General features: G+C 33.3%; 1 protein-coding gene across 1 annotated transcript in view; it reads left to right on the top strand.

Moving 5' to 3' along the window:
* Nucleotides 1-16,631, top strand: part of LOC122635862 (putative uncharacterized protein DDB_G0288537) — a 42,551-nt gene extending 25,920 nt beyond the window's left edge. The window contains exons 2-4 of the mRNA XM_043826549.1: nucleotides 8,947-9,139; nucleotides 9,778-9,922; nucleotides 10,219-16,631. Of these exons, the coding sequence (XP_043682484.1) occupies nucleotides 8,948-9,139; nucleotides 9,778-9,922; nucleotides 10,219-10,538 (657 nt within the window). The 5' untranslated portion in view covers nucleotide 8,947 and the 3' untranslated portion in view covers nucleotides 10,539-16,631. The remainder of the gene's footprint in view (nucleotides 1-8,946; nucleotides 9,140-9,777; nucleotides 9,923-10,218) is intronic.
* The last annotated feature ends 187 nt before the right edge of the window (nucleotides 16,632-16,818 follow it).

Below are 16,818 nucleotides of genomic sequence, written 5' to 3'. Positions count from 1 at the left end.
ATACATACATACATACATACAGACAGACAGATATATCTACGTACGTACATACATACATGCATACAGACATACATACATACATACATATATATATATATACACATATTTATTTATTAGATTGTTGCGTAATTCCTATCATATTCCACGGGCTTACGTCAGAATTCTCTCGTCAAAAAGATGTAAATTTGTTTACCTTCAGAATCAATGAGAAATGAGCTGTCCGTTACAGTTGCAGATAATAATGATCGATTATATTTATTTCTGTTTCTCTCTCTCTCTCTCTCTCTTTCTCTCTTTCTCTCTCTTTCTCTGTTTAATATTATATCAAGGATAGAAATGATGCAACAATCTAATATATTCTTTCGTGATTGGCAAATATGTCTGTATCCTCTTTTCTCTATATGATCGGTATACCCACCGATTCGTCGATCCGAGATACAGTTCTATTCGAAAAATAAGTGGTACAATTTATTTATTACCACGTAGCTGTTAACTTCGATTTAACGAAGAAAGAAAGGAAAAAAAAAAGAAAAAGAAGTAGAAAAACGAACAAAAAAAAAGAAGAAAAGAAGAAAAAAACAAAAACAAAAAGTAAAGAGAGCAGAGAGGAGAACATAATTTTAAAGTGCGAAGCTTCGCGGCTTTTAAAATCAATCTTAAAAAATGTTATGAACGATCGAAAAAAAAAAAGAAAACGAAAATGGCATTTCTTTGTAATAACGAGTTGTCGTGAAAACTTATATACCAGAGACACGATAATCCATTTCTTTCTTTTTTTGAATGAGAGAATTTAGATCGGACATATCTAAATATACATATTTAAGTACATAGATTGTTCGATCTTCGAGATATATGAGCGCGAGTATGAGTGTGTATGTGCGTCTGTGTGTATGCCTGTATGCTTGTGTTTGTGATCTGTTTTGAAACGAAGGAAAAAGGATGCAAAGGCTTAGTGTTAAGGCCAAGTTTTCGATTTAACGAGAAAATCATAAGAGAACGAAGAAAGGAAAAAAAGAAGATACCCTAGATTATATTTAGAAGTTTAAATATTACACACAGCCGATTACGATATACGTCTTGTCTAAGAGACTAATACGTTATTATTCCAACGTTATGCTCTTCTATTCGAGTTATTAGAAGGTATCAGAACCATCGCGTAGGATAAATCGATCGACGTCACGTGCCGTTGACCTCGAGAGTTCATGTAGTTACATACGTAGCTACGTACTACATACATATGTACATACGTGCTACTTGAAGCATCAGAGTCACACGGTAACGTGCAATGATCGTCTCGTCCGATCCGATTACATTCAGAAAGGATTTATATCACGCGAGTTTCTAATTTAATCGAGGATGGTACAAACGTTTGATTGAGAATTGCCAAGGATGATTTGAAATGATGTACTTGAACAATCATCGATCGTTATGATCATTACAAATATTTTTTCAAGGACATTTCTTTGTAAAAAAAAAAAAAGAAAAAACAGTACAGATTCTTCAATTTCTTGATCACCAGATCTCTCTTATTAGTTTTTTCTTTCCTTTTTATTTCCTTCGTTCTTTTTTTTTTTTTTAAATACCCATTTAAAGAAGTTTCGTAGGTTTTGTTTATCTAAAATAAAAGAATAGATTTTTCTTTTTTTATATTTTATTATACACATAGTTAGAGGATCTTAGAAGGAGTCTCGGGAACTCTTAGAAGCGTATACACCATGCTTTGAGAATCATTGACGTAGAAAGAGAGCTTTTTCCGTAGATAAGAAAAAAAGGAACAAGGAAAAAGATTTTTCAAAGACTATGAATTCTTTTCCTCCATACATTTGGTCCATAACGATCTATCGATCCTCGAAGAAATTGAGGAGATAGATCTTTCTCTCTGTCTCTTTCTATCTCTTTCTTCGTGTATGCACCCTTTTGTCTCTCCTCGTTGTCCCGAGGCGAACCGGCGAAAGGCGATTCTTCGAAAATTAAGGACAATGTTTCCGAGCCGTTTGCGACGATGCTTGCGAGGGGAAAAAATAATATAAAAATAACAAGCCCGCGTTTGGGAAGTTGGTCGATGAAGAGAAGAGTATCGGTATATACACATATAATCGTTCGATGAGAGGTTTCTTCGTTGGTTCAACGAGGAAGAAGAACTTTTTTTATTTTTCTTTTGTTCTTTTTTTGGATTTCTAAGTTGTTTGTCGACGAACATAATGAATTTACGTGATCGTTAGTAAAAGTCCGATAATGAGCGAAAAGGAAAAAAAGAAAAACGAATTACGAAAAAGAAAGTAGTTTAAGGCAGACGTGTCAAACTTATTTTATTTCTTCGATCGATTATGCTAATTAAATCATAATCGTGCGTTGCCAAGAGTTTCTTGTATCCAATTCAATTCTCTTCGTAAATTCCTTTCTTGTTTTTCTTTTGCCTTTTTATTCTTTTTTTCTTTTTTTTTTTTTTTTTTTTTTTAATTCAACTTATTTCCATGCGTCAAAAATTGAATCAGTAGAATATCTTTTTACGCTTTACAATATCTTTATAATTTCTTTAACGCAATGAGAAAATTTGTTTGACATGTACTTCTTTAAATAAAAAAACACGTATGTACCTTCTTCGAGTGTTACCGATCGACATGAGAAAAATCAATCGAGTGATTTCGTTTTTCGTAGCTTTAAGAATATTAATATCGTAGCGAGAAACGACGAAGTGATCGCATGAAAAATGATAAGATAAAAAAAAAGAAAAGAAGAAAAAAAAGAAAAAGAGAAGAAAGCGAGAAAATCGAGGGCCGATAAGCGAGCCGTAAAAATCGTAATCATTCTCATAGTTACTAAAATATTATCACATCACTATTTGCAATTTACTGCTACCTACAATTATTACTATACGATTAGCAACTAATAAGCTTTCTTATGCCATTTCTCTATTGTACCACTTATACATTTGACGCACGACTTTTTCGAGAATAAATCTTTATGAAACGCTCCATTCTTTTGTAATTTGGTTGTTCTTTCTCTCGAATCGCGAGATATATACATTTTCCTTTTTTTCCTTTTATGGAAAATCGATCCATATTTCGAATTGACAAAATACGGAATATCTCGAGTATCTTCTAACAGAACAATGTGACACCTGTTTTTTTTTACGATTGTATATATCAACTTTCTTTATGTTCGATGTGTACTATGACACTCGAGTCACGAACGAGCTTCTCTCGAAACTCTTACTTTCCTCAAGAGTGTAAAGTCTAACGATAAAACGATTTAAAGGGCACACTTGTATCGTATGACAAAATATTTCTGATTTTCGTTTAATTTTACAATATATCGATTTTATAATGAAACTTACGATGTATTAAGAATTATATTTCTTTTTGTTTATTTTTTTCTTCCTTTTTCTTTTCCAAATCAATATTTTATGTTTTTATCTTAGATAAATCTTTTTAAAAGAAATTATGAACTTCCTGCCGAACGCGTTGAAATTTCTTATTAACTGTATCAACCGTTCTATAAACTCAACGTTATGGCTTCAGGATATAATTTCAAACATTAAATTGTCCCGAGGCTTAACGCCCGGCTAATTGTTGTTTACGCGATGGACCAATAAGCTTCAATTCGATATACCCTCTCAATTACCTCTTCCATATACCCCTCGACTTCATCTCCCTCTTGTTATCTCTCTCTCTTTCTCTCTCTCCTTCTTTTTATCTCTCTCTCTCTCTCTTTATCTCTCTCTTTCTCTGTCTCTATCTATCTATCCATGTATCTATCTATCTCTTCCTCTCTACTTTTATCTATCTCTCCTGTCTCTTGATACATCCCAAAAGCGACTATGCTAATAAAGCCTCCGTGACGTACTTGATCGAACGCAAAGAAATGGAATTATATTTGAAATCTAGAACGAACTAAGTGAATTACACTTTGGATGAACGATTAAAGTCTTCTTTACGTTGACGTTATCCGTGTCAGGTTGGCTATTTCGAGCGTTGTAACGTACTCGAAACTGTCTTTTAACTATACCGATCGAAAGTGCATTGAAATTGTCAAAGTGAATGCTCCTGAAGTAGAATCAACGAGATTTCTTCTAATGTCTCCGAGAAAAAAAGAAACGATAAGAGTTTCGTTTGATGCTTGTTTGTACTATCGGGAAGGTTAATCCAATAAAAAAAGAAAAGAAATGAGGAAAAAAGAAAAACAAAATCAGTGACAAAAAGAAAAAGAAAAAGAAAAAGAAAACAGGGTCAACGATTTATCTCTCTCAAAGTTCTAATTGCAATTTCCTCCAGCTTTTATCGATAATACGAGGCTGCCTACTATCGACAATTAGAGGAAATTGAACTCATTCCCGTTTTAAAGAGCATTAATGGAGGATACTTTAAATGCTTAAAAAAAAAACAAAAAGAAAAAAAGAAAAGTTTGTTTTAAATTCTCTTCGTAATATAAGTATTTTCTTACTTCTTCGAATTATCAGTAATTAATCAAATTTCGAGATCGAACTATCGTCAATGTAAAGAAATAACGTTTAAACATAAATTACTTATGGTATTTTTTTAAAAACGCAGAGTTATTCTTTCGTTCACTCTTTTAATCGTTCATTTGAAATATTTCGAGGTAACTATTTCTTTGAGTGTGCAGAAGCGTAATGTATTTCTTAATTGTATTTTCAGATTCAAGATTTCACAGCTGTATCTTGCGACGGAACATGGTTTTCCTTTAATGTAAACACACTCATGAAACTTGTTCGCTTTTAGAGTTTGTATTTGAAGGCAACCGAATGGGAAAAACGTATAACACGATCGCAAAACGTTTCTTCCGTGTATGTCTTGATCTTCGTATTTTCAAGAAGCGAATAGGTATCTCTCAAATTTGTGTTTCGTTAAAGTTTAAATAAACGATTCGGTAGAACCATAATTGGTACAAGAACCTCGAATTTCACCGAAAACGTTCTCTTATCTTTGTCTATTCTTATTGCAAACTCTAATGTTTCAAATGTTTTATTTATAGAATCGAAAACGAGGGGGATTTATCGAAGTGAGGAGAAAATAAAGAAGGCTAGACAATATTTTATTCTGAATAATTCATTTATATTTGCACTTAAGTCCTCTGCAATAAGTATCGGAGTTGAATTAACATTTTGCGAACATTACTCTTTCTAAATCTTAAATCTCTCGGTTGACAGGGCCGTTTTTTAAAAGAGCCTGGAGTATAATATTCTTCGTAGAAAATTATACTGTCTTCTGAGAAGCAACAGCCTTGAGGAATGCGCACTTCAAAGATACATACACCTACACGTTTATCCTCTTGGAGTTGGTCGGGTCGTTCAAAATATTTTTCTACGATATTTTACAAGCAGTAAATGAAAATCTTCACAAGATATTCTCCATCGGATAGGAAGTCGTGAGTTTTCTTTCGGTTAGTGGTGAGACAAAAAGAGAAGATAAACAATGAATTTGACATGAACAGTATTTCCTACTTTATTCTCTTTCTTCGCAGTTGCTGATTCGGCGCCGAGACGGCTAAAGCCAGTTCGTTTCGGTTTTAGATATTTCCTTCTGGATGGTGACGTTACGGAAACACAGTATAGTCGAGACAAGTCGGTTGTCCTACTTTAAGCTAGCACTAGCTAACCAATTGAGAAACCTCGTTCCGAGACAATCATGATCAAAATGATCACCGGCGAATGGTGATACTTTATTGAATAGGATATATAAAATATACCTACTTATCATTCATAAGTATACGCTTATTTCTACGGTTATATTATGACTTCACTTTTTTATTTTATATAATATAAAATAGTAACATAGATTATAGTAGACACCTCAGTAAGTTTTGTTTAATTATAAATTAAAATTTTTCATTTATTCATTCATTATAAAACTCGTCGAGTAAAGAGATAATCAGATAGTTCGAGCTTTCGAATAAGATGATAAGGCTTAATAAAGACTTATAGGAATATAATTTTCTCGGAAAATCTCTTTTGAAATCTCATTTGGAATTATGGAAATCATTTTCTTTCTAATTACGAGCTTCAACGTAAGAACGGTAACGGATTTATTTTGGGTAATGAACAAATCCCTTCCTATCGATTGATCTTCTTTGACACGATTCTAAGAAGATGCAAAAGCATGACTCATACTTTCATGGCGTGTATCCAGCATGCTGTCATTTTCATAGTGATTCATCTTATAATTCTGCTACGTTCAACGATGAACTTTACACAATTAATGCCTCAATTTTACAAGCATTTTCACAATTTTTAACAAAATATACTATGAAATATAGATTTCGTATGTTTTCACTAAAAACAGGAAAATAAATAAACAAATATGAACTATGAAATGTGAAAATGTTATACGAGCGTGCAGGTGTACATAAAAGAATTATGTTTTTGTTATAACCGGAGAGCGAAAATTGTATTCGTCGGCATTGGAAATACAATCATACGAAAAAGTAATTACTCTGTTAATGACGTTTCCAAACTAAATCAAAAAGATTGTTAACTTTTTCAAGAGCAAAAATTCTTCTGGGAATAACGAAGTAAACGATTTTGATTTTATAGTTCGATTGGTACATTAAAATCATCCAATGAATTTTTTTTAAACAACTTTTAAATTGTTTTAAAAAAGAAACAGATTTTAATATTTTTTCGATCAAAACTCGACGTGTTCTCTATGCATGTCCAATAAAATAAAGAGAAAACATTGGTATAGTAGTAACTGTAGATTCCATATCATTAGGATTCTCGATCTTATCTCGTGCTTATTTTCATAAGGTTCATGTAAATTTCACATTGTAATCTCTCTAATGAAACTTCCTTTATGACGTTGATCTCTCGTTTTTATCGATTTCACGTTGGAAGCTCGGAAAAAAGAAGGAAAAACAAAAAAAAAAATGTTTAACATTCCTCCGATCAAATCGAAATACATTATCTCGATTATCAAGACTACATTATAACTTACTTTTTCATAATTTACATATCCACTCGAATTGTCGTTCAATCTGCATTAACAATAGCGACTATAATTCAATGAAATATTTTGACCGAGTTCTCCGTAAGAAATAAATGACAGCGTAAGGTTTAGATTGATGGAAATAGGAAGAAAGGAAGCAAGGTTGAAATCCAAAACTGTACGGAACCGAAGTAGTATAAGGCGGTAATCGATATTTCCTCTTTCTCTCCCTCCCCCCTTCTCTCTCTGCCTCTTCTATCTAACGTCACGAGCTTTACGCTGCGATCAGCAGCGTCCTCTCTTTCTCTCTCTTTCTCTTTCTCTTTCTCTTTCTCTCTCTTCCTCTCTCTCTTTTTTCTCTCTCTTTCTCCTCTCTCTCTCTCTCTCTTTCTCTCTGTCTTTCTTTCTCTCTCTTTCACTGATAAATCGATTCTGCTATTCACCATTTCTTAATGGATAGCAAGTATAGTACTAGAGAAAAGGGAACGACATGATTTGGACGATTACGCTTGAAAGTTGGTTCCCTTTTACTTCACGGTGCAGAACCCCCATGAAAGCTTTCGAGCGCTTGCTTTCGAGCGCCCAGGGGAGCCTGTCGCTGGCAAAGGCTGGATGTAGTGACGTATCGACCGACGGGGTCACCAGAGGTCACCAAAGTTCATACCGTCTCGCGGTTCACGAACCCACCGACGAAACTACCCTGCGCGCTTCCGCCTCTCGTTAAATCCAACATTTCATTGTACAACTTTTCTTTCCACGCCGATGATCATTACAAACGAGAACGACATTCTGATAAGGGAAGGTATGTACGTGACGATTATCGGGAGAGATAGCCCTGTGATATCATTTTTGTTTTCTTCCAACGTTTTCGTGTCCAGATCGTGTTGGATCAGCTTGTTGGATCAATTCGTTTTTCTTGTTTTTTTTTTCTTTTTTATCTTTTTTCCTTTTTTTTCTTTTTTTTTCTTTTTTTTTTTCTTTTTTTCGTTTCGACGTTAATTTTATTTTCGACCGAGTTCCCTTATCGAGTCTTCGATCGCGCGACATATCGCTTTTTTTACTCTCGATTTATAGTCTTTATAATCACGTTTTTTATTATCTTGGTTTAGAATATTAGTTGGTTGACATTTCACTGGTTATACGAAATAAGTATATGTATGTTGTATGTATGTATTATGTTCGTATATCTAGGTCTTCGAACGTTTGAACACACGATAGGGTTTATAGAACGGGTATACATAGTAGATAGGCATGTTTACATTTATCAAGACGATAAAAACATTTCATATTTAGAAAATACATATTTGCATATTTAGGAAACCGCGTTCCCTACTTCGTTTACTACAAAAATCGATTAGCGCTGACGTCATCACCAGTATCATTCGATAACTGTTCAACTATGAATAAATAATTCTACATCGGTGATACGAATGAAAACCAATTACAATTTTGTTCGCCATATTATCGATCTTCCGATATAGACACATAGATAGTCACTTGTCACTTCGGTAATTCTATTGAAATCGTAACAGGTAGTGATATATTAGAAACAAATGTAACGAGAATATCAGTGCAAATTTCAATCGTCAATGCACCGATTAACATTTATTTCTATCGGAGTAATTAACGATTTGGCTTATTCCGTTTCTTTTTATATCCTGTACACGTGAATAACGTTATTATGGATTAAACTCAATGAGGAACGATCGATATCTTTTCTGTGAAAGAAGAAAACGTGTTGGAGAAAAGGTAGGAAAGTAGGATTGAAAAATTGCCAAGGTGAACGATTCATTTCCGCTTTCGCTTTTCTTTTCCATTTCGAAAATGAGAGATGTGGGTATTTTCTCTCTCTCTCTCTCTCTCTCTCTCTTTCTCTCTCTTTCTCTCTTTCCATCATATTTCTCTTTATTCTATCAGAAGCAAAAAAAGAAAACAGTGAAGGAACGATGGCGAGCCGATCGATCGGCATTTATAAGCGTAATTATTCACGATTACACGTTTGCAGAATGATCGGGGCCATGCCAGCAGTGGCTGTACGCCATGAACGTAGAAGACAAGAAAAGAGGCTAAAGCGACCAAGTCAGCTTTATTTGGGCGGCCAATGGATGCCACCCCTTCAAGGTTCACCACCTACACCTAGTCCCCACGGACACAATAGTCATCTAGAACCGCTTCCAGAGCTTTATCTTTGCGGCAAGGTAATCTACGTTTTAATCTTTCACAACGAGGACATTTCCGTTTTCTCTTGACCTATTTAAAGTCTTCATTTTTTTCTTTTTCTTCCTTGGGAAAATATCTCCTCGGGCGAACGAACGAGCGAGGTCATTGACACGTTACTAGGAAACGTATCAGAAAATTTTCTTTCACTTTTAGACGATTTATTATCATTCATGATTGATTTTATAACTTTGCGTTACGAGATCAGCTTTTATTTAATAACAATCATAGCCTTGACTTTCTGTTTCTATTTTTTTCTCTCCTTCTCTCTTTCTTTAGGTAGATCGATTAAAAAGATTAAAATACTAAAACTTTCATTAAACAGCTCTTTCGAAGAATCCTTTAGCATAGAAGAGTTATATTCAACGATCATGCGAGGTGAATCATTCTATACACCTAAACGTACTTCGACACAAGATTCTTTATTATATTATTTCAATCGATACATATAAACTTAGAACTCTTTTGTCAATATTTCTAAAGCGCGTTCGATTAAAATGAAAATAAATATTTGAGGAGACGTCATTCCATTGGAATCTTCCGATAGTTTCATGACGCAATTCGATTCGAGTCTCTCCCGACAATTCGCTAGATCTCCTAACAGTGTCGTTATTCGCAGATATCCGGTTTGCACGCAGTCGTGGTGTGTCTGTTGTTGGGTGCAGTGGTACTCGTGGTTGGTCTTGTCCAACTTGCCCCGGGGGCAACGACCACCGACCACAGACTCGCTCTACTCATCGCAGGCGCCACTTTGCTCTTACTCGGTAAGTTTATCTTTCGTTACATTAATCTGTATCTTTCTAGGGTTTTATCTCTTGACTTTCTCTCTTGGATTCTTTTTAGAAAGTAAGAAAAAATTTCTGATCCCATATAATAACAAACCACCAAATAACAGAGCTGGAACAACGACAATACATTTTTTCCAAGTAGTCGTACTATTATTTTTCTTAGAAGAATAAAGAGAAACAAAAATGATTGCTTAACTTTCTAGAGGATTTTTTCAAATGAAACCATAACAAAGAACCTTGTCAAAAATAAAGAAAAACTTTGGAACTTTTAGGTATCATCCTGGCTGCCGTGAGATGTTACGTTCTACATTGCGTTCCCCTACCAGCGGATTCTCCCGTAGCCACTCCTCTTCCCCCACCGACGAACGAACACCATCATCAGGCGATGGTATCCAGAGGTACCCTCGACCTTTTAGTCGGTCATCAGAATCAGCCGGAAACCGACGCTCTTATGCGAACCGAGCAACAGCAAGATCATCAGCAACAGCAACAACAGCAACAACAGCACCATCATTATCATCATCATCATCAACATCACGGTAACCATAAGAAGAAGCGTAGCTCGCAAAGCTCTTATCCAGACGAAGCCTAATCTTTGCATCACGAGTCTGATCTGCGTGAATCAGAGAGCAAAAGAGAAAGAAGAAAAGATAGGAGTGATAAAGAGAGAGAGAGGAGGAGAGACAGAAGATTAGATAGAGAAAGAAAATACAGAGAACAAGAAAGAGAGAAAATGTATGAACAAAAAAGAAATCGTGAAACAAAGGAATACGAACGAGATAGAAATTGTGAAAATGTTAGAGGAAAAAAGAGAGTATATGAGAGATAGAGGCAGAGATAGATAAAGAAAGAGAGAGATTCTCCATGGTTAGAAAGTAATAGAAGGAAATCCGTCGAGACATCGTGATGTCTCTTATGATGCCCTGTATATGTACATTGTACTCGATTCTTTTATCTTTTGTAACTTTCTATATATAAATAATGCATATACATATTATACACACACATATATATATATACATAATACTATACTATACATATTATATATATACGTACGTACCGTGTACTCAGTACTTAACATTACTGAGGAAAGTGCACTTTTCTGTAAAGTGTATTGGGTGCTCGTTCTTTCAACCTATTTCGATCAATTTCATTCATTTAAAAGTAAGCCAAATTTAATGGGACAAAATGGAGGGAAAAGAAATAATTAAGCCCAATCGATACATACATATATTCGAAATAATGAAATATATTAAAAGTGATAAATAAACGAGTCGATGAAATTATTTCGTTCGGTATAAGAAATCTCAAAGAAAAAAAAAAAAAAAAATTCGAAATGGCTCGGTTAATATGGGCACCCTGTACATTAGCGACGGAGCTCGTTACCACTACAAAAGACTAAACTTTTTTCTGACAAAACCGATGAAATCTCTGTACAAAAGCGTGTTATATGTATATACATACATACATACATAAATACATACATACATACATATATATACATATATATATATAGAATAGAACGCATATAAAAAATGAAAAAAAGAAAAAAACACACAAAGAACTCATACGAATTATCGGAAGGATTCGTTATACTTCTCTGCACAAGTACTTACATACTACTACATACGTTAGACGGGGATTAGGAAACAAATGAGAACGATCCAATCGAGTTTTTTGATTTTTTTCTCTTGAGACTAAACAGGGCATGAAAAATACGTGTATCGTTTTGATTAGGTACTAAAGAGAGAAACAAAGGGTATAAGAGAGCGAGGAAGAAGGAAAGAATAGGAGAAAATGAGATACGGAGATTGGACGGACAGTTGGTAATAAATTCCATGTGATTTTACGTGCCAATCTTGGAAACCAATATTCCAATATATTCCACAAGAATACTTCATTTCTTTCTTTCTGCTAAGCTCGTTTGTTTCAGAAATCTCGAGACGATTGAATTAATCTCGAAATTACAAAAGTTAGGAAATCGTTTATCCCGTCTATCTTAAAACAAATTTTCTGTCTTTCGGAATATGTACAATTGAGGAGATACAATCGATTGATATTTTACTATTTGTTGTTTTTTTATTATTCAGGATTTACGATGAAACGAAATGTTTTCAATCGAGGTAAAAAACAAAAAAGAAAAAAAGAAAAAAGAATAAAAAAAAGGAACAAAGCGTTTGATATAATAAGCTTACATACATACGTCCGATTTTAAGATTATTTATTCGCGTACACGAAGGAGAAGAGTTATGGGTGATGTTTTTATTTAGCACTAAGAAAGAAGGATCAAAAATAGATGTCGATATCTATCTATTCGTTTTATTATTAAAAGAAAGGAGGAGGGTTACCGATGATGGGGAAAAACAAATTTTACATGAGATTCTCGAACACGCATACGCATAGATACACATACACTCAAATACGTACTTACACAGCATCCGACATTGCTCGCATTTTTCAAATACGAGCCTTGTATATACTAAACGAATTCCCCATTTTTGACGTAGGACGATGATATAGGGAGAAGAATGGGAGCGGAATGTTCGAAGAAAGGGCGATATACGAAAGTAAAAATACAGAAGACGAAGAAGAAGAGAAAAATGAAGATTTTATTGTGGGCGAGGAAATGGTGGGTTGGGAAGAGTTGAGAGAAGGATAATAATAATAATAATAATAAGAATAAGTGTCGTTACTTTTAGCTAGGACTTATCGATACGTTTTATCCAGCACTTGCACTTAATCTCGATGCTATTTTATCGAGGGTTAAAATTTTAGTAAAATGGAAAAAGAATGGGCAAGAGAAGAATAACCAATGAGGATGATGTTGACGATGACGATGACGATGATGATGATGACGGTGATGATGATAATGAGGAATAATGATAGAAAATAAAATAAATAATGGTGTATAAGAATTTACAGCAATCTTGCGAGCGCAGCATTATGCGAAATCTATGTGTCTTTCGAATAACAAATATTTAAATTCTCTATTTACATTAGGATATTTATACTTTTAAGCAGATAGGAGCGAAAGAGGGAAAAACTAAATCTTCTTTGCCCGCGTGACGGGAAGACCAGCGAGATGATATTTTATTCGCCAAGAGTATATACATATGTATTATTTATTCGATCGTCGGGATAAAAAATATCGATCCTTTCGCTGACGAGATAATGGTTATCAAATTTTTAAATACATAACTATAAATTCGTTTCGAAACAGGAAATGAAAGAGAGAGAGAGAGAGAGAGAGAAAGAGAAGAGACAGAAAGAAAGAAAGAAAGAAAAATATTTCATGTGTTCCAAAAGTAATGAATATTAATTATTATTCAAATATTCGTACCTATCTCGTGCAACAGCGATAGGGTCGATTAAAAAAAGCGCTGCCAAATTCGCTTTAACAAATTAATTATTATTCCATGTCCTGTGATCGATAAAAATCGTTTCATATCTAACGTCACGATATATCGATCGTAATTTCTTTTTTTGTATTGTCGTTTAAGTAAGAACGTAATCATATGCATACGTTCGAATTTTACTGCGGTAGCAAAACTTTTCCCATCACGTGGGCGTATACGTTCGACTACCGTTGGGGTCCACTTAAAGTTATTACAAATTTAACTTCATATAAGGTAATTTAACGAAGCGATACGCGCCAGATGGCAAAGAAATTTTCATCAAGGGAATGTCCTCGTGTATTCGTCTTTCGTGGTAAATTTTATTTATTTACTGTTAGCCATCTGGTGCAGTGATATAAATACGTATAAAAGATTGACAAAAAAGAAAGAGAGAGCGAGAGAGCGAGAGCGAGAGCGAGAGCGAGAGCGAGAGAGAGAGAGAGAGAGAGAGAGAGAGAGAGAGAGAGAGAGAGAGAGAGTAAAATGAAGAGCATATACACTCTAGTGTTATTTATTATAAAATATGAGTTATCTCTGAAGTTAGTAAGAAATGTCTATTTAAAGATAAGAGAGTCGATATAATATAATATAATAATTAATTAACTATAAGAAAGCTATCTCCTAATTCGTACCGCGGTCATTAATTTTTCCGAAAAATATCTCTCTTTGAGATTTTTCAAAAAATTATCGATTATGGACGCGAAAAAAGGATCATCACATACTACTTACATAATGTGTCTGTAGTGCTGTGCCATTAAAAACATTGATACGGCACATGCTCGAACTTCCGTTTGAAAACTAACGCGTGTAAATATATAGTATGGATAATTTAAGCTCTCTAATGGCAGTTTTCAATGCAATTTTTTAATGAGCGTATTTTCTTTTGATCCCTTCTCGATGCGTTTTATCGTTGCTTGCATGGCTACGTAAGAACGTTGAGAAGGGATGAAAGGTGAAACGTTGAAAAACGGCCAATAATACCTAATTCGAAAACACGATCCAAAGCACGTGGAAAAGAAGAATAATAAAAAGAAAAACGAATTACGCTTATGAAAACGCAGCTTCTTCGAATAAAATAGATTTCTTCCATTCGCCGATATTTAATTGTAAGATCTATTATGATTAACATACAATTTTCTGATTTGCATTTTCTACTTATCAAATCTTTTCTTCCAATTTTGTATACATAAGATTGTGGATTCTAGTCGAGAGTCATCAAAAAATAATTATATGCTCGATAATTCGCAAAAGAGTTACCTTGAAATGCTTCTCACGATATATATATATATTCGTCTATGTGTATATATACATGTGTATATGTATATGTGTATATATATATGTATATATATATATATGTATATATATTCGTCCATTACAGCAATATGTATATGTATATTTCCTGCGTTTGCTTACAATTAGCAAGTATGAGAACATTCGTTTATAACGTAGAATATTAATTGTTATTCTTATTATTACTATGATTATTATTATTATTATTATAGAATCATTGCTCCTGCCCAGCGTTTTCTGCGAATTAGATTCGAGTGAGCTTCGAATCACGACGAGAAAGTGTCATGAGGACTTTTTCAACTAAGTTGTGTCTATAATAAATAAAATAAACCGCGTATGTTACTCTTCTCAAAAAATGCTTGGATTAAATGCGAAGAACAGCTAGCTGATCAACGATTAGAAACGTTCGTGAGAAAGTACTTTCGATTTGATCATTAATAATTTAATTCCTTTTTTATTTACAATTTTTGAATGCATCTATTTAATATAAGAGAGATTAGCAGTTCGATAATAGATGACATTAACAATGGAATTCACATAAATTATTTGTTAATTAAAACGAACGTTAATATCGTTGTATGTTTGTATTGAACATTTCTCTAATACAATCCAAGTATATTCGTGAGTGAGAATGCGCTTGATCATACGCGAAGTAATTTATGCGTAATATTAAAGAGTAGAATGATAAAATTAAAAAAGAAAAAAAGAAAAAAAGAAAAAATAAATAAATACTAGGAAGTATGTATGCCAAGCACAACACACAACTTATATAGTCATCTGAACTCTCTTGAACTCTCACGTGATCTTGTAGTTTCTAAATCGTACTTCATGCGAGCCTATCTTCTTTTTCGCGAAGCATTTTTTCTCTCTTATAAATAAATATATATATATAAATATATAAATATAAATATATATATATATATATATATATATATATAAAGAGAAAAGAGAAAAAAGAATCAACCTTAAGTTAAACACACAGAGTACCGGTTAAACGTGTAATATATCCTGTTCAGGGTATGGTAACAACCAAAATGGCAACTAATACGAGAGATTTAAAGTTTATTTAAGAAAACAAGAAGAAAATGAAAAAGAAGAACGTTCATATTGTGATAATAAGATACTCTTTCCCTCTGCCGTGGAACGATCGTAGTAACAAAACAATAAAGAATGTTGCGATAGTTCAAAAAATTCATAGATTCTGATATATAATAAAATAAAAAAAAAATAAGTGCATAAAACGAGGGAAAGTAAACGATTAAAGAAAGGCAATCTCTCAATCGTTATTTTTAATCATTATATACATGCATATGCAATTCTTTCGAAATAGTATTCGCTGACTGGTTATATACAGGTATACGCACGCAATGTTTTGTATATACATACATACATATACATATACATATATATATATACACATACATATATATATATTTCTTTTAAAGAACTGTAAGTTCCTCTTATTCAGTTCAAAACTACTCCGTTACTACGATCCGGGCTTTTTACGGATAATCAACATGGATAGCTTTGTATAAGAAGGATTTTAGATTAATCATCGTCTTATCAAATAAGTTATTAACGTATGGCTTTTACGTGAAAGTTGATGTACTTTGTCCGTTTATTATTAGGTATATAAATATATGTATATATATTTTTGGGATTACCTTTGTTGCAGTCAAAAAATGCAATGGTAACGTTACAATTTTTATATAGATTGTAAAATGAAAAATTAAGATATACTTTCCCATGATATATAATATATGCGTTCGATCATTGCAAAAAATATGAAAAGGAAGAAGAAGAAAAAGAAAAGAAAAAAGATGTACCATGTCAGTTACACGTGAATAGCCCCTCCTTAAAGAAACGCTGATGTTGTAATCCTATATGTGATTCTATAGCAAACAGCAAGTAAAAAAAAGGAAAAAAAAAAAAATAATAAACCAAGAAAAACTCTACCGCTATTGTAACTTTCAGAGTTTAATAAAACGTTTTCACTAACAGAAAGGTCATTTACTGATCTATTAGATATAAAGTTAGATTAAAATATGTGCACATAAAAATGTTGATTATTTTAAAAAATTCAATTCGTTTAATGGAGGATTATATTTTCGTATAGATTCATTTATTGATTCGGAAATCATCGCGATAATTCTATCTTCAAATCTTTTTCATTCATAACTCGCCTAC

This window comes from Vespula pensylvanica, chromosome 1 (genome assembly GCF_014466175.1).
Source record: "Vespula pensylvanica isolate Volc-1 chromosome 1, ASM1446617v1, whole genome shotgun sequence".
NCBI lineage: Eukaryota > Metazoa > Arthropoda > Insecta > Hymenoptera > Vespidae > Vespula > Vespula pensylvanica.
This window is presented reverse-complemented; position numbering and strand designations above follow the sequence as displayed.